The following is a 19004-nucleotide window of genomic DNA, read 5'->3' as shown; positions in this document are numbered from 1 at the left end:
AGGCACTCATAGCAGTGCAGAAACCTATGTCAAAAGATTTCTTTTTTGCAACTGTGGGCTGCTATTGCTTTAATTTTACTTTGAAATGAATTAGGTAGCATAAACGATCCTCCAACCCACAAACCAGAAACTCCTTGGAAAATGACAGTACAGACAGGTACTACTTCGTCATTCCTTTTTTTAACGGTATACTTCACTGTCACTGTTTTCTTCCATTTTGCCTTCTGGGTGTTTACTACTCTGCACTGTGGTGAAGAAACATTCATAAATTTTATCAGAAATTTATGTTGATTTATTTTATTCAATGTTGTCACCTAAAGATGAAAGATATCTTCATAGCAGAGTTCAGTAGCTTTGCATTCTTTCATTCCCTTAGCTTTTGGGCACAAAACCTCAAGTCCATGAGTGCATTTAATAAGAGGTCCTGTTTTATACTTTTTCCTTTACATTTCAGATCAACGCAACCTCTTTTTGAATCAGGATTTTCTCCCACCTGAACATTCTTTGACCTGTATGCCATTTTCAGGATCACAAAATCATCATCCATTCTACTTTAGCCTGGAATACTTCTTTGTTGATTAACATGAGAACATCAAGTGAATGCTTGTCCAAAACTAAGCTGTAGATGTTTTGACAGCAATAAAATCTATTGCAACACTATTTCCACCAGTAAACATCATTACAATAAAAAGCAATGTGGCATACGGCAGCCTGGTGTACCAGTCTACTCTATTAATGACAACTGCTTGCTATGCAAAGAAAGTAAAAATGCTTGATAGTAATTTTACTGAATTTGTGAACCTTTGCTGTAACACTAAGAATGCATATAATGTATTAAAACCTTGTGATTTGGAGTGCTTTTAGACATGGCAGTATTCAACCTTTTCTAAAATTTGGTTCAAAAGTTGATGTAAATGATCAACATTTTGCCTTTACTTTGTCTTATTCAGTTTTGAAATTGTGCATTCATAGACTTCTAAGAAATTCTCCTCAGTTTGTAACATCATGATTGGTGTATGTAGTCATCAGAGAACTTACAACTAACGTGCTTATCAGGCCCCGAAAGAAATCGTATTTGTAAGCAAGTGATAGTCTGTAATAATAATAACTTCTTGAAAGTTGAAAGTATATGATAGTAATTCCCATTTACAAAAATGAAGAACAGCAAGACACCTTTATTTAAAGATCCATCCCCTGCCTTTCTTTATTCTCAAAACATTTTGAGATGGTAGCTTAGAATACTGTAAAATTTTCTGACACTAACCCTTTAATGGGAACTCATCATGGCACACATAAATGATTATATACAAGCAAAACAAGTTATCATTCCAGAAAGTCTGCCTTGAAAGACCTAAACAATAAAATTGGCATTTTCTGTTAACTTGGGAATGCCTTTGTCTAGAACACAAATAATAATTTTGTGTGGCTCACTAGCCTGGTGCATATCTTCCAACTGGATGTCAGTTTGGCAGCCTGTGTGTCCTTAACCTACACTGGTTATACAACTGGGGAAAGGGAACCTACAGGTTTACATAGAATCTGACCCACGTGTCATTTCTGGTGACACCTCACATGATTGAGAAGTGAGGGCTCAATAAAATGCACACTGAAAAATCCAAGGTTCCACCAGGATTCAATTCTGTGACCTCCTGATTTCCAGTCAGCTGCTTTACCACTAGACCAAAAGATGTGCCTAGACTATAAAATTCTCTTTTCCCTTGTATGTGTTGTTGTTTTGGTCATGGTCTTCAGTCCAAAGACTGGTTTCATGCAGCTGTCCGCACTACTCTATTCTGTGTGAGCCTCTTCATCTCTGAATAACTACTGCAACCTACATCCTCCTGAATATGCTTACTGTATTAATTTCTTGGCCTCCTTCTACTAGTTTTACCCCTCACACTTCCTTCCAATACTAAATTGGTGATCCCTTGATGTCTTGGATCAACTGATCGCTTCTTTTGGTCAAATTGTGCCACAAATTTATTGTCTCTTCAATTCTACTCAATATTTCCTGGTTAGTTACACAATCTAATCTTCAGCATTCTTCTGTAGCACCACATTTCAAAAGGTTCTGTTCTCTTTTTATCTAAACTGTTTATCATCCATGTTTCACTTCCATTCATGGCCACACTCCAGACAAATACTTGGAGACTTCCAAACATGTGAATCTATATTTGACATTAACAAATTTCTCTTCTTCAGAAATGCTTTTTGTGCCATTGCCAATCTACATTTTATATCCTCTCTGCTTTGGCCATCATCAGTTGTTTTGCTGCCCAATTATAACAACTCGTCTACTACTTTAAGTGTCTCATTTCCTAATCTAATTCCCTTAGCATCACCTGATTTAATTCAACTATATTCCATTGTCCTTGTTTTGCTTTTGTTGATATTCATCTTACGGAACTTTAATTCCTTCTCCATATTTTTCTTTGGTTTTCTTTACTGCTTGCTCAATTTACAGACTGAATAACTTTGGCAATAGGCTATAGCCCTGTTTCACTCCCATCTCAATCACTACTTCCCTTTCATGCCCCTCAACTGTTACAGCTGCCATCTTGTTTCTGTACAATTGTAAATAGCCTTTTGTTCCCTGTATAATACTCCTCCTACATTCAGATTTTCAAAGAAAGTGTTTCAGTCGACATTGTCAAAAGCTTTCTTTAAGTCGACAAATGCTGGAAACATAGGTTTATCTTTCCTTATCTTCTACTCCATTGATGAATTTCTCAGTAGAACCAACTGATTTGTGTGTATATAACTTCTGCACAATTTCACTGCAGTAATGTGTTCATTGTAAATAAGTATTATAGTAGTTCTATTACATGTTTATTACTTTATAAATAAAAAAACTTTTTTATTTTAAATTCAGTGCATTAGTGTTTGTAAAATGATTCTTTCATAGAGTGTTCATTAAAAAAATGATGATCATTCCACTTGGGACCTGTGGAAGATACATTAGCTTATTTGTTTTATTTGTAAATATTTGTCATGTATTATTGTTTTTCTGACATGTTCTGCATCCTGGAGGACCTCCTCACTACAGATCAATTGGAATGAAAGTAAACCTAATCTAATCTAATTATTGTCTTTCTGACATGTTCTGCATCCTGGAGGACCTCCTCACTACATATCAATTGGAATGAAAGTAAATCTAATGTGATCTAATCTAAGACAAGTAGTAGTGTCAGTATTGCCCTGCATATTCCTATATTTCCCCAGAATCCAAACTGATCTCCCCCTTCTACCAGTTTTTTCATTCTTCTGTAAGTGGTATCCTAACAATAAGAAACTGAGGGCCCATTAACAAATACCTTCAAGAATAAAACTAAATTTGTAGTAGAAACATTACATATTGATGTACTCCAAAGTTCAGTGATCTCTCTCTCTCTCACACACACACACACAACACACACACACACACACACACACACACACACACACACACACACAAAAGGAAACACAACCACTCACCTTTAGCTAATTATGTATGGTACACAGATACAAGCAACAGAAAACTATTTATATTATCTTTTGAGCTTTTACTCTTTCTCTGATGAATGTATCACGTTCACACACACACACACACACACACACACACACACACACACAACCACACAGACAACCAAACACACAAGCCCATGGCCATGGCAAGACTGACTGTTGATTATCAATAGCAGTTGCCGGGGCTCTTGGAGGTGGGGAGGGGGTATGGAAGGGCACACGAGACAAGAAGAGGGTGTGTGTGTGTGTGTGTGTGTGTGTGTGTGTGTGTGTGTGTGTGTGTTGAACTAGGGACCTAGAAACAATGGAGAGGCTTTGTCCCCACTGTAGCCCTCAGTGGTTCACAACCCCACAACAGAATACAGCAGTCCACTCACCCCACCACAGCCCCACACCAAATCCATGGTTATTATGCAGTTCAGCCCCCAGTGAACCCCCAAGGAATGTCTCATACCAGATGAGTGTAACCCCAGATATTTGTGTGTTAGAGTAATTATGGTGTACACTTATGTGGAGACAGTGTTCGCACAGCAATTGCCAACATAGTGTAACTGAGGCAGAATAAGGGGAACCAGCCCGCATTCATGAAGGCAGATGGAAATCCACCTTAAAAACCATCCACAGGCTGGCCAGCACACCGGACCTTGACACTAATCCACTGGGCAGATTCGTGCTGGGAACCGGCACACCTTCCTGCTTGGGAAGCTGGATAGGATACTGGTGGGCTAAGAAGAGGGTAGTGGGATACTGTGTGGTGGGTGAGTGATTCTGGAACAAGACGAAAAGAATTCAGAGGTTAGAGAATATAAGAAGTAGGGAAGGGGAGAAATGGAGGGGTGAAGGAGAGTAAAGTGGAGATGAGTAAGGAGATAGGGAGGAAAGAGATGGAGATGACTGTAATGGGAGGAGAGAGCAGAAGAGGAGGGACAGAAGGGCAGAAGGAAAGCAAGCACCGAGGGGTGGAGAGGGGGGGGGGGTCAGGCCTGCATGGGGGGGGGGGAGGGGGATTGGGGGGATGGGGAAGGAAGAGTGTTGGGAGGAAGAAGAAATTATGTGGACTGGGGAAGAGTGGTGTGGACAGAAGCGAGAAGGGGAAACATAAGACGAGGCAGGTAGGCCTGGGGGACTGCGAGAACACTAAGTACACTATTCTCACTAGTGTAGTTCAGGGAAACCAGTGTGTCTCAAGGGAATATCCAAATGGCACACATGGTGAAGCAACTGTTGAAGTAACTTGTGTTGTGGGATGCAACATGTTTGGCAGCTGGAAGGTCAAGCTTTCAGTTTGCCACAGTTTGACAGTGGATTTTCATGTGAGTAGACAGTTGGTCGCTTGTCATGTCTACTTGAGTGCTGTGCAGTAATTGCAGCATAGGTGATATATAATGTGGCTGCTTTCACAAGTGGCCTTGTCTTTCATAGGATAAGAAACAGGAAGTGGTGGCTGTGTGGGACAGATCTTGCACCTGGGTCGACCACAAGGGAATGACCCATGGGATGCAGGATTGGGAGGTGGATTGGATTAGGGCTGGACAAGGATATCTGTAGGTTGGTTGAGAAATGGAACACAACTTTGGGAGATGTGGGTAGGATTTTGGGTGGGATGTCCCTCATCTCAGAGCACATCGGTAGGTAGCAGAAGCCCTGGTGAATGATGTGATTAAGGTTTCGAAGGCCAGATGGAGTGCTGTTTGGTAGCTGGCTAAAAGGTTTAGTGGTGTCAGAGGAGATAGCATGGGAGATCTGTTTATGGATGAGCTGTATAGGATACTGTCTGTCAGTAAAGGCTCTTGTGAGATTATTGGTGTATTTCAATGCCAGATTTCCACTGTAGTCTGTGGTGTCCATGGGTGGTGAGGCCGTAAGGAAGACTTTGATGTGGAGCAGTTGACAGTTGTCAAAGTTGACATACTGCTGGTAGTTGGTGAACTTGATATGAACAAAAATATGTATGGAGCATTCTAAGAGGCAGAGATCAGCATCTAAGAAGGTAGCTTGTTGAGTTGAGAAGGACCAGATGAAATTGATTTGGAAGAAAGTGCTGAGGTTATGGAGGAAAGAGCAAAGCTTGTCCCTGCCATGAACTGGATCATGAATATGCAGGCTGCCAGTGGAAAAGAGATAACAGATCAGGAAAGGATAAGAACCTAACTATTGCTATTAAAAATGATGTAAAGAAATGCAAATGCAGAAAGAACCACATGGCAGGGAAAAGTGTAGAAAGATTATTTGCATTCATATCTCACAGTCAATAAGATGTTCCAGAGATTCTGTGAAGGAAGAACAAGTTTAGGACTGAAACAGTGCCCCTTATCAAAATACAAGCATATATTTCATGAATATCTCAATGTATCATTTAGTACTCTTCACATCAATGTCTCCTCCACTTGAAAGTTGGGTTTTTAACAATACCATGAAAAGGAAATGACACTCGACATACAGCAGAGATGCTGAGCTGCAGATAAGCCCAACAAAAAGACTGTCAAAAAGTGAGCTTTCAGCCGACAAGTCCTTCATCAGAGATAAACAGAGACACACACACACACACACACACACACACACACACACACACACACACACACACACACACACACAACTACAGTCTCCGCAGCCAGGGGCCAGCCCAGGTCAGACAGCCAGAGATTGTGGTCATATGTGTGTGAGATGCGTTTGTATGTGGGTGTATGTTGTCTAACTCCGATGAAGGCCTTTTTACCCAAAGCTTACTTGTTTGACAGTCTTTCTGTTGTGCCTATCTATGATACAGCATCTCTGCTATATAGTGAATAGCAACTATCCTTTTCATAATACTGTTACATTCCATCCTGGATTTTCCATGTTTAAGTTCGTGTTAATGGAAATAAAAGCACAAACATGTCTGAGAAGGAGAATGAACTATGAAATAGGAAGATAATCCAACTGCCATTAAGACTTGCTTTGCCATGCAGCAAAATCAATGTATTCCAAAACTAGCCATCATTTAGATTTTCTATGCTAGACAAGTATGAATATACAATCCTCGCATCATAAGCCATACCAAGGAACAAACAAAAGAAAGCATGATCCCCTACACCTGATTGGGTGCAGAATCTTCAAGGGGATGCAGTCAAGTTGCTTTGGCTTTGCTGGACTTTCTTTTTCAATTACATAAGAAACAGCCAAATGATGGGACAAACACTATACATCTACTCTCAGCTTTTTGCAGCAGTTAAATTAAAAAAAGTTTTATGATGGTGATGCTTACAGCATTCTTGGAAAAGAGTGTGAAATTCAATAATATTGATAATTTCTTTCCTGTTCTTGGTCACAGCTATATGCCTTCACTTACGATGAAAAGGCATCTTGCCTCCTAAAGAATATGATGATATTTTAGAAGAGCTGTGCAGGTAAGCATAGCTCATGATGTGCCACCCCTATCCCCCCTCCCCCTCCTCCACTGCCCAATGCAGTTGCTGCCATGTGGTGTGCACAGAGGGGCATCAGCAGGAGCAGGCATCTATGCATTGCGCTATTGAAGTCACTATACATTACATAATGTGTACATTGTGCAAAAAATTTAATAATTTTTAACATGATTTTTGTTCACTAATGTAAAAAAAAAAAAAAGATGTAGCTCATTATCAAATTCCACTGACATTGTTTCATCTCTTTAGTCATGAAATGTTACACACAAAGTTACTTTCACATTTAATAATGTTAGTATGGAAGTATGGATTAACGCATTGAGGACTGTATAAGCATTGTATTTATTACTTTTAATCATATTATGTAGACTGTATCAACCAAAAGCATTTTCACAAAGACAATAAAGTACAAAAGTCAAAAAGCACATAGCTTTTTCAAATAGTAAATATGTTTCTCTAATTCACATTATATTCTTTAAATCATTAAATATTCTATATTACACCTTCTAAAGTAGCCTATGTACAATATTGCTCAAGTGTGTGAGACCCGTACCAAATATGACTAATGGGATATTGAATTTATACAGGGAAGGGCACTACAAATGGTCACAGATTTGAGTGATCCATAGGAGAATGTCTCAGAGATACTGAAGGAACTGAATTGGAAGACTTTTGGAGATAGATGTAAACTATCCCGAGAAAGTCTATTACCAAAGTTTCAAGAACTGGCTTTAAATGATGACTCTAAGAATATACTACAATCCCCTATGTATTGTTCACATAGGGATCGAGAGGATAAGATTACAATAATCACTGCACACACAGAGGTTTTCAATCAATAATTCTTCCAGTGTTCAAGATGTGAATTGAATGGGAAGAAACCATACTAACTGGTACAATGGGATATACCCTTTGCTATGCATCTCACGGTGGTTTGCCAAGTATGCATGTAGATGTTCCTTTTTTATGTTCACACTCTCTCTGTAGCAAATTTAATCAAAATTGGTTCTGTGATTTGGTTGTGAAAAGATAACAGACAGGGGAACTTTTGCAATTGTATCATTAGTATGGATTTGTCTCAGACAGTGCTGGTATTTATCCAAGAAAGATGCATCCTGTAGGTTATCAAACTTTCAAGCTGCAGATTGGAAATTGTATTAATAGAGACATAAATGTACAGCTGAGTCCAAGTGCTGAATCTGTGATTATTGAAACCACTTTTCCACATGCAACTGGAAATTGTGTTAGCACATTCAGGTCAATGTTGAGTTTTAACATCAATGATTGCACATATCAGTAGGTGAGTGTTCAGGAAAGGAAAATATCCTAAGCTCTGCAGAAACTCACCACTGATTGTGAGAGTAGGAAAAAAAGGATGATACAGAATACAGGCCTTTTTATATTAACATTGGCGTTGAGTATCACAAACTGAAGACAACTATTTTCTAGCCCCTGATTGTTTTAGTTGCAGTATTTCCCTATTAGTACTGTACTCCACTCCTACACCTTGTGGAAGGTTTGCTTTGAGAAGATGAATGACAGTACCATCAAATATGAGAATAAGTTTGGGCACCTATACATTCCTGTATAACACTTCTGATCTTTCAAGAAATATATTGCGATTCTTCAATTGATTGCAATGCTATCACCAGGGAGGTGCTGTAAGTGCACATAAAATTTCAACACTTTGGTTGAAATACCATCACAGTCAGAAGAATTACTACATTTCAGTTACCTAACAATTTGGGTGAGTTCTTTGACAGCAGATTTGTGTCTGCTGGTGAAGTGTCCAATGCCTTTTCAAGTAGATCTAAAGAATCTGCTTTTGAGAGCCCATTTTTCTCTCAATGTTTTCAGCTATTGGTAAGAAGACTTCATTTGTTTCAGTGCAAATGATTTAAACATCATCCACCGCACTGGTACTGTCATCGGGTAGTTCAGAACCTTTTACCTTACACTGTTTATTCATTTCATATGTAGTAATCCATCAAACTGCCTCTTCTTTGTACCTGGAATTTTTGTGCAGAGTGCATAGCTTTTGTCTTTTGATGACACAATGTCAACTTTTGCAATATTGCTTGTAGAGTACCTTTAACCCAAGAGCAGGTGCGTCTATGTAAAAAGTGTGCCAAACACAAGTAAAATTGTTTTGTACTGTTTGATTGTTGTTTCATAATTGTGAGTAATATCTGTCCCTTCATTACTGCTTCAGTTAACACAGTGATAAACTGTGTTGTCATAAGCCCAAGTGAGCTGCAGTAATATAAAATAAAAGGTGATCTAGGTCAGAAAAAATTATGATTTTTGCAAGTAAATGACCCAAATTATGAGCTTACAACACAATACTAAAATGAGGCAGTTCTCTATGAGATAATGTGCAATTGAATAAGTGGCTGTCTGGAATCTGATGCAACTGCACTGTTTAATGCTTCGAGTGGGTCGTTACTGTTGGGTAACACCTGTCTATGGGAACAGAGTAATACATGAAAAGTTATTTCATTACTGTTAAATTATATGGTGCTTTAGTGTATATTATGTAAGTTTATTTTATCACTTTTTTAATTAAACCATGATTTTCCTTGGTAATGTAAAGACTGCTATTCTTTAAATGCATATTTGTGCCCGCTTGTGTTATGTAAATTGGCAAGCCCGTTTGCTAGTTAAGTTTTGATTAGTGCTAGTCCTCAATAATGAATAAAGTTCTCTCTTTCTGGCACAAGATACTTTGATTCAAGGTGTTATCTGTCCTTTCTCTCAGCTTACACTGTCATTATCCTCTTTCAAGGAATTCATAGCATCGTAAGAATGTTTTTAGGAAAGAATTGAATTTCTCATCTACTGTGTGTGCTTGGTGACCTTCTTCCTGTTATTCATCCAGTAAATTCTCTCTGAACAGTTTCCCTTAGGATCAGTATCACAGAATTACAAGTGCTGACTATTTTGTATCAGTCTGATGTGGATACTTTACTGTTGTCATTTTACCGCTGCAGCCTGATAAACCATTTACTTTGGGGCTCACATCTATATCACAGAAGTCTGTAAGTAATAAATGGTAAGCACTACATTGTGTATGTTCTACAGAATTAATTTATTCAGGATGACAGATTTTCCACTTACAAGGACATCAACAAACGTTTGTAAACAGCATTGGAAAAGATGTTACTCATCTAGACTGAGGCACAAACACACAGTAAATGTTATCTTTGACAGTGCACTATTCATGCAGTTTATGAGGTAAAAAGTCAAACAATAAATATAAAGGGAGCAAACCAGAAAAAAACATTAACATGAAACTCAATAAACAGTGACTATATAACAGTTTACATTAAATAAACAAACATAAAATAAAATTAGTACCTGATAAGACTACTTCAAGAAGTATTACACACAGAAGGTGATACACAAACCAAGTAAAAGCAAGATGTAACAATTGTAACAAGACATAACAAATGTAACAACAGAACATTTTGAGTACACAAGTAGTCATAATGAAATAAAATGAACTGAATAAACACATAAATATCGAGGAATATGAAGGAACAGACTGTTTGGGAAGTAATGGAAAACTAACACTATTACGTGAAGTTTAGAAGAGGGGAAGTATTAAGCTGCATTTGGTCATGTAAAATTAAATCAGGACTGTGGGACAGATGTTTGTTGGATTCTAGGGCTTCTAGCAGTTTGAGTTTTTGGTCTTTGTTTGCTAAGTGAAGAACATGTGACTGTGGCTGGTAGTCATGGCCTTCACTCAATACGTGCTCAGCAAATGTGGAGTCATAATTTTGCAACCTGCATTCATGTTCACCCAGCCTAGTTGCTATGTCCCTGCCTGATTGACAAATATAAAACTTATCACAATAAGGACAAGTAATTTTGTATACCCCACTGTTGGCTAGTAATTGGGTCTTATCTTTCCTACTGAAAATACACTGGGCTGTGGTATTCTTCACAAAGTAGGAAACTCTACAGTTGCAGGGTTTCAGTGATTTTGCTAGAATCTGTGATACCTATCCTAGGTGTGGTACTATACATCTCTTCTGGCAGACAGTGGAAGGGCCAGCAGAGGGACCATAGAGGAGTGGTATAATTTTCAGGTTTTGTTTCCTATGCAAGATGTGTCAGTCAGGACAGGATTGTAGCCATTGGCAGAGGCAATAAATTTAATTGTGTCCAACTTCACTTTGAAAGCTTTCTTGGCATGGGAGCAGATATGAGATGGTGCATCTTTGAGAGGGAAACTACATGTTTGTGTTTTACTGGGTGTGGTGCACAAGTAGGTATTACTGTGTCTGTAGTTGTAGTTTTTCTGTAATTTCTGAAACAATGTGTCCATGTATTGTTGTCAATGATGAGATCTAGGAAGATTATGGGCTTGTTGCCAATTTCCATTGTGAACCAATTATTTTTATGTTGACCTTCTCCTTAAGTTATGCAAAAATGTGTTGAGCTGTCTTATAGTGCCTGTCTACATACACTGCACATCACCTATGTATCCAAACCAATATTTAATATCTGCACTCTGTATTCAAAAATTCTTGATTCAAAAACTATTGTTCAAAATGGTGAATGAGTATTTAAGCCAAAAGTGGACTAAGAGGAGACCTTGTAGCTAAGCTGTCTGTTTATGCAGAGTCTCTTGGAACTGAAAATAGTTTTGTGATTGATCTCAAGCCATTCAATTCCACAGAATTGACATTAGACTTGCACATCACTTTTCTCAGAATATCAAAACATTCCTCTACTGGTATGTTGGAAAACAAAGTCAGACATCAGAGGATTCTGATTTAGTGCTGTGTGAAGTAGGTAGAGCTTTTCTTATTTGCAAGGTTCACTCAGACTGAAATACCATGCTTTGATTTGAATTTAGTGTTGCTTTTAATTAAGGTTCTCTTGCCTGCATCTCCATCGATCACAGTCTGCTGCATTCACAGTAATTTTGATGGGTTGTGTGCCTCAGTCTAATGGTTAACTGGTTATGTGAGACCTTCCAGATGCATGGTATGCTTGAGGAATCATAGACTCATGCTTTCTGCTTACCTGACAAATTACTAATTGAGTCATTTACTCATAGGCAAGGACTGTTCAGACCCATCTATGTTACAAGTTTAATGTCATGAGTTAACATATCTAACCTGATAATGTTGCTGACCTGGTAACATGGCTTCTAAGCTATGAAACTAATCATTAAATAAATTATTTACAAGAGCACCAAAGCAGTTATTATTCAAGATGCCAAAATAGGTAGCAATGACATTTTTGAGATAACTCTATCAACTGATTGGATAGGCTAATGGCAAATGGAGGTGATCTATTTGTCACAGTAACAGGAAATTCAAATCCACCAAGGCAGAAGTTGAATCTGCATCTGAGAGTGTCTGGACAAGAGTCAGTATCAAGGGTTGACATAAACTTATAATCAGAGCTTTCTGTTGACCACCAGACTCACTCCAATATGAACCAAAAACTCACAGTTCACTAGTATGAATATTTCCCAATCATACTGTCATCATCAGAAGAGAAATTAATCATCCAACAATTTGTTTGGGATAGCTATAGGTTTGTCAGTGGTTGGTATGACATGACATCCTAAACACTGCTAAATGTTTTCTCTGAAATCTGCCTAGAGCAGATAGTTAAGGAGGCCATGCATAGTACAAATATAACACATTATACGCAATGGCAACAAACAGACCTGATGTATTTGAAAATTATTACATTGAATGTGGTGCCAACGGCTACTAGGCAGTCATAGCAACAATGATTACCAAAGTACAAAGAGGCACTAAGATGAACAGAAAGAACTTAAATGTTGAGCAAACTAGATAAAGAAGCAATAGTCTCATGTCACAAAGAGGAACTTGAAAAATTTTGCTCTAGGCAGGAGTATGTAAAAGAATTATGGCACAAGTTTAAAAGTTAAGTTGACTGTGTGTTGGATAGATATGTACTGGTAGCTAGTTAAATAGTTCATGATGGGATAGATCCTTCATGGTGTACAGTCATCACAAAGAAACTTCTAAAGAAACAGATGTAAAACAAAGCACAGAGTTGTAGATAGATGGATGCTGAATGAAATACATATAGCTGTCAAACTGAAAGTAGCAAGCAAATGCATACATGATGACCTACATTTTAAAATGTTCCTTTACCAACAAAAATCCAAGACTATTGCCCCAGTTTAATTGTCACACCACTGAAAATGTGATATAGAATTTAGTGAAAATGGTGCTGAGAAACAGCTGAAATTCCTAAAATTGATAAAAGCTTTAGGACCCAATGGAACCCCAATCAAATTCTACACAGAATTTACAGCTGAGTTAGCCAATCTTTTAACCATAACATACCACAGATACATTGAACAAGAAATTGTGTCCAGTAGCTGGAAGAGAGCAAAGGTTACATCGGTCTACAAGAAGGGTACAAAAAGTGCCCCACAAAACTACCATCCAATGTTTTTGAAGACATTCATCTACTGTAGAATATATTCAAATGTCAAACATAAACAAATATCTTGACCAGAATGACCTCCTTCGAGCCAACCAGCATGGATTCTGGAAACATCAGTCAAACAATCATGCTAAACCCAACTCACACTTCCCTAACATGACACCCTGGAAGCCATGGATCAGGAAGTCAGGTCAGTGCAGCACTTTGAATTTCAGAAAGCATTTGACTTGGTACCAAACATATGCTTGTTATCAAAAGTGCAACTGAGGATTTCTTGGTGGGGAGAATGCAGTTTCTTATCTTGGATGGAGAGTTATAAACAGATCTAGAAGTAACTTCAAAGATGACCGAGGGAAATGTGCTGGAACCCCTGATGTTAATGTTGTATGTTAATGTTCTTGTACAAAATATTAACAATAACTTATGACTTTCTGTTGATGATGTAGTTATCTATAATGAGGTACTACCAGATAAAAAGCTACACAAATATTCAATCCAATTTTGGTAAGATTTCAAAAGTGGGGCAAGCATTGGCAACTTGTTTTAAATACTCAGAAACGTAGCATCCTATGACTACAGTATCAACACATCACAACTGGAATCAAGCAACTCATACAAATACCTGTGGGGGATTTAACAATTCATTAGGACATGAAAGGAAACAATCAAATACACTGTCGTAGGTAAAGCAGGTGGCATACTTCGATTCATTGGTGGGATGCTAACAAAATTCAAGAGTCTCCAGAGGAGATAGCTTACAAAATGCTATTGTGACCCATCATAGAATACTTGTCAAGTCTGTAAGACCTGTACCAAACAGAATCAACAAGGGTTATAGGGAGCTGATATTTAATGGTAAGTCATTAACATACAAGAGAAATAGGACTGGGTCTAATATGGAGACTTGTGGAACACTTTGAGATATATTTTTCCAGTCAGAATAATAATTTGCCCTATTTAAAGGGATGTTAATTCTTTGCTTTCTGTTTAGTAAGTAGGATTTAAGCCATTATAGGGCAGCGTCCCTAATTCTGTTCTTTTCAAATCTGTAAATAAGCAATGCATGGTTTACAAAATCAAATGTGATACTGGAAAACACAACAGAGCTATTTGAACATTAAGGTACTAATCTTCAGGAAGAATTAAAAAGAAAAGCATGTTACACATCTTAATTTAGTATAGCGTACAGGGACTGATATGGGACTTCATGATGTCCAAAACTATATTTTCAAGTGAAACAGAATGGACAAGTAATGTAGCTGCTGAAAAATCCTTACCTTTCTATCATGTCAGGCGAAACTGCTACTTTATTTGGTATGTGATTTAGTGAAGTGATGACAAACAGAGATCCATGTTCCCCATTACTTAACAATACTAACTGTACCTTCTTCATACATTTATGAAATTTTTATTTTCCTCTACAATAACCATTTCAAACTTGAAAATTACAATTTCAAACATTATTACAGCACTGCTCATAAAGAAAGTTTTAAACTTAACACCACAGCAATAAAAATTTTGTTCCCAGACGCCACTATATATGGGACTAAAGATTTATAATGAACTAAAAGGTAAGAATATATTTAACATAGCTCACTGAAACTAAGACTGTACAAAAATACATTTATCCATACATGTAAAAATGATATTGCACTTGTTGATGTGCAATAATGCCTGTACAAATGTACATTGCAGCAGTTTTTTTTATAGTCATGATCTTACACTGTAATTTTAACTTGGTCCTGTGAAATAAAAAATTATAACTGTAAATAGTATTGTAGTAATATCTATAAATTAATTTCAAACTTTCGTTCTCTGTAATTTTTCACCTATTGAAACTTTTGTATGAAAAAGGTACTAATGATTCTTTTTCAGCTTCCCATGTATCTTTTATAATAAATTTGGCAACTTTAACATTGTACATTCTGAGAAACACAAACTACATATATATTTATATTTTTGTGATGATAAAATGAATTTTTTTGTATAGTTACATAATTTTTTTGTATGCAGCTCAGAAACAGAAGAGTGAGGGACAGAGCATAGGAGCTGCAGTAGATCATCTCACTGTCCAAAAATCAACCTGCCTCCTGCCTGCTCGCCTTAGCAGAGAACGCTTTTACATGCCTCCATGAGCTCAAATTGCAGTGACAATGGTTGCCACTGTGCAGACATGATTGTAATGCAAGCCACATAGGTGACAGCTGGAAACTTCTGATTAGACTGTGACTTTTGTGTCAAGTAAACTGTGTGTAACCAGAGAGAGTCCGCAAGTTCTGGGATGCATTCGTGCCAGATCCTCTTGTATTAAAAGAAATTCATACCAAAGACTTAATTATAACTATTTATATGTCGGGAAAGAGATGAATAACGTTAAATATTTCACTTTTCCCCTCTTTATTGCCATTATTGCGTAAAAATACGTGGACAGCTATCTTTAAATTAGTGTCTTTACAAAACCTGTTTTCCGTAGATGTCTTCGTCACATTGAGTGAGATATGGAGAAGTGACTGATAGGATGCTAAGTGTAATGGAGATACCAAATATTTAATAGAGAACTTTTGCATTATGTGTACAATGAATGTTGTGGTCTGTGTCTGCTGTTCTTCAAAGATGTGATGCTGTTAGTTACAACTGCAGGTACTTCAATTTTATGTAACTAAAAGTTCTGAAAAAATAGTGTTGCTAATATGTGTTGTTGTCAGCAATGTGCAGAGTCTTAGATAAGCAGTGTACTATGTTGAGTTCTTCATATTCAAGAACCTGATTTATAAGTACTGATGCTAAAGAGGTAGAAGTTGGAACCCACACCATCAGTTGTCTGTCAAAAGCATGTTTAGCGCTACTTGCCACATACATGCTTATTTGAATGGTCGTTTCAGCTTGATGCTGTGTGTTTTAAAACTGAACTGTAGTTACTGTTATGCTCGTGTCTCAATGTAATGTTATAAGAAAAACGTTAAATTATTGTAGTCAAACAATGGCAGCTTATATAGCTGTACTATTGAAAAAACTTTTTAAAAAAGATTACAGCAGCCCCATTGAAACAATGCTTTCTGATGCAAAGGTTTGCTGACTGTTTCTGAAATGAAGACTCAGAACAGTTGTTGAAAATGCTGCAGACGCAACAGGTTAGGCAAAGTGGTTCCAAAGGATCTTCAGTTATTATAACATATAACTAATAGGGGGAGTGTCTTTAGTTACTACATCATCTGTAAAGTTATTTTTACAGTACTTCACAGTCTCTTGAGTAACCTTATACGGAGATTGTAAGTTAATTAAATGCAGATATTCAAAATACCAGACATAAGCATCTTACCATCAAATATATTGCTGACTGTTACATAACATCAATTTGTATGCCAACCGACTATTTTTCAGAAAGAAATCATTCTTAAATTATTCATCTGTTGTTTGTCTGCTGCAGCTGAAAATAGAATTTAACAAGCTATAAAAGAATAGTTATAAAATTTGTATCCAATTTGTCAAAATAGTACAACTAAGACTATACTGTCATGAAGACAGCAGTTCTGTTTTGAAAAGATCTGATAAAGTCATTTTATATAGAAATAACTTTAATATAAAGAAATTAAAGCATGTTTAAATGCCAACCTGCCAGATCGCAATTTTATATTATTATTTGTGCCTATGTTACATGAAGGAATAACAGTGATGAACATACATGTAATTCACAGCAGCAACAAAATCAAGGGCAAGTAAATTAGCTCTCTCATTTTAAATATACCATGTGATAATGTGAGTGCTTGTTCACAGACTCATTCCTACTAAAATTATATTATGCTTGCTTCCTATGTAAATTTGCAAGAGATCTACCAGGAGATAGTATGTAGTCAGTGTCTGACAGGAGCTAAATTACACGTTCAATTATCCTCATAAATGATTAAAGATAATTTCTGTTGGTCAGAAACAAATCTGGTATTTCTCTCTAATCATAACAGACAATAGTACCTCAATTATAATTAAAAAGCACCAACTAGATAATTTAAAGTTGTGTTAAATTATTGTAATTACTCTGTAAATATCATTAACCTTGAAAAAAGTATGTATATAAATGTATATGTCTATATTGTGCATAAGATCGATGTACATTTTGTGTTCTTTAATACAACAGCTTTGGAAAGCAGTTGCTTAGATTTTGCATATATTTAATTTTAAAATTATTGACCAAGTTTGCTTTATTTGTATTGAATCAATACAGCCACTTTGATATGAATGTGTAACTAAAAATACTCAGCACAATGTTTAGACTGAAACAGCATAGTTAGTTTTCAAAAGGCATAATTTCCTTTGATATAGAGGCAGTGAACTTTGCATCTTGTCCAAGGATTGATGCAGCTCATCAATATCATTTCTGTTCTCTGTAGATGTATTTAGCTGCCATTATTAATTTGAGTTCATATGATACAGTTATGATTCTTTAAGACATTATTACCTTACATATGGTGCAGCCTTTACAGTAATTTCAAAATACTTGATCCTACTGGTACGTGGTTGAGTTTGCTACCTCAAGAGAGCTCATGTTTCTCTGCATTGCCTAATTCTACAAAGAAAGATAATAAATTGTGACAATAATATAATAGCCGCAAGTAATGCATTTCTGATAAAGAGTATTTTTTGGCCATCTTTTGGTCTTTCACTGTTTCACAAATACAATAGTTTGAATATTAGACAGGACATTGTATTGCATTAGAATTGATGTGAATTACAAAATGAGTAAAGAAATTTCTAGGAAACAACCAATGCAAGCAGTATGGTGGTCATTTCAACAGTGCAGATATTCTCTCAGTAGTTGCTTTAAATGTTTAAGGTTGTAATATTGTTCTAGAAATTTAGTAATTTTTATGTTACCTATGTATATCAGTATTATAGTATATTAAATCAATCTTCAATCAGTTATTAATAACAGCTTCTAAAATTACTAGTTCAGATTTCCTCCAGTCAAAATGATCACCCTACATGCATCAGTAACATAAAAAAGAATTGTTTAAAATTCCATATTATAGGATTTATCTTTTATTCATATGTTTTGTGACTGTTTTATACAAAATGAGTACATTATCATTCTTGAAAACCAGCAGTATTTAAAAAAACTTATTTTCTCTTTTTTATTTTTGATTAAAATGTACATAGTTATATCTTTTCTTAATTCAATCAATAAATAATGTTTAAAAGCACAGTCATACATTTAACTTTGATTTGTCCCTCTAATCTCCTTCACTGTCTCATGGTTGTTTTTTAATTCCAGAAGTCAGCTTTGTGATTTTAATATTTTAACATCCAATCTCACTCAAAAATGCATGTGCAGAACACACACACATACTTGCTATGGCAATGCAGCCAGCTGGAGTGACAGCTTATGTCAAATGGAGTGGGTGGGAAAAACAAGAAGAATGAAAAGGTAAATAAATGACTGTTGTGTACTGTTTTGAGTTGACAAAAAACCCCACTTACTTCCAAAAAGGGCAGTGCACAAATCCATTGCATTACACAGGAATGATCAGGAGGGGTATAGGTGGGTTGGCATCTAGCTCAGTTCCTTTTAAGAACAAGAGGAGCAAATCTGGTAAAAATCAGGCCATGTAATAGTTTTCTTTCAGAGTAAAGGGATGTAGAAGATGTAGCTCAGGA

The 19004-nt window shown here is 36.6% G+C and overlaps 1 protein-coding gene across 1 annotated transcript in view; it reads left to right on the top strand.

Moving 5' to 3' along the window:
• LOC124712093 (pro-neuregulin-2, membrane-bound isoform-like) overlaps window positions 1–18489 on the top strand; it is a 194826-nt gene extending 176337 nt beyond the window's left edge. Inside the window, exon 7 of the mRNA XM_047242390.1 lies at window positions 15369–18489. Within this exon, the coding sequence (XP_047098346.1) occupies window positions 15369–15387 (19 nt within the window). The 3' untranslated portion in view covers window positions 15388–18489. The remainder of the gene's footprint in view (window positions 1–15368) is intronic.
• The last annotated feature ends 515 nt before the right edge of the window (window positions 18490–19004 follow it).

The sequence above is a fragment of the Schistocerca piceifrons genome, chromosome 8 (assembly GCF_021461385.2).
Source record: "Schistocerca piceifrons isolate TAMUIC-IGC-003096 chromosome 8, iqSchPice1.1, whole genome shotgun sequence".
Lineage (NCBI taxonomy): Eukaryota > Metazoa > Arthropoda > Insecta > Orthoptera > Acrididae > Schistocerca > Schistocerca piceifrons.
Note: the sequence above shows the minus strand (reverse complement) of the source record. Positions and strands in the feature narration are given on the sequence as shown.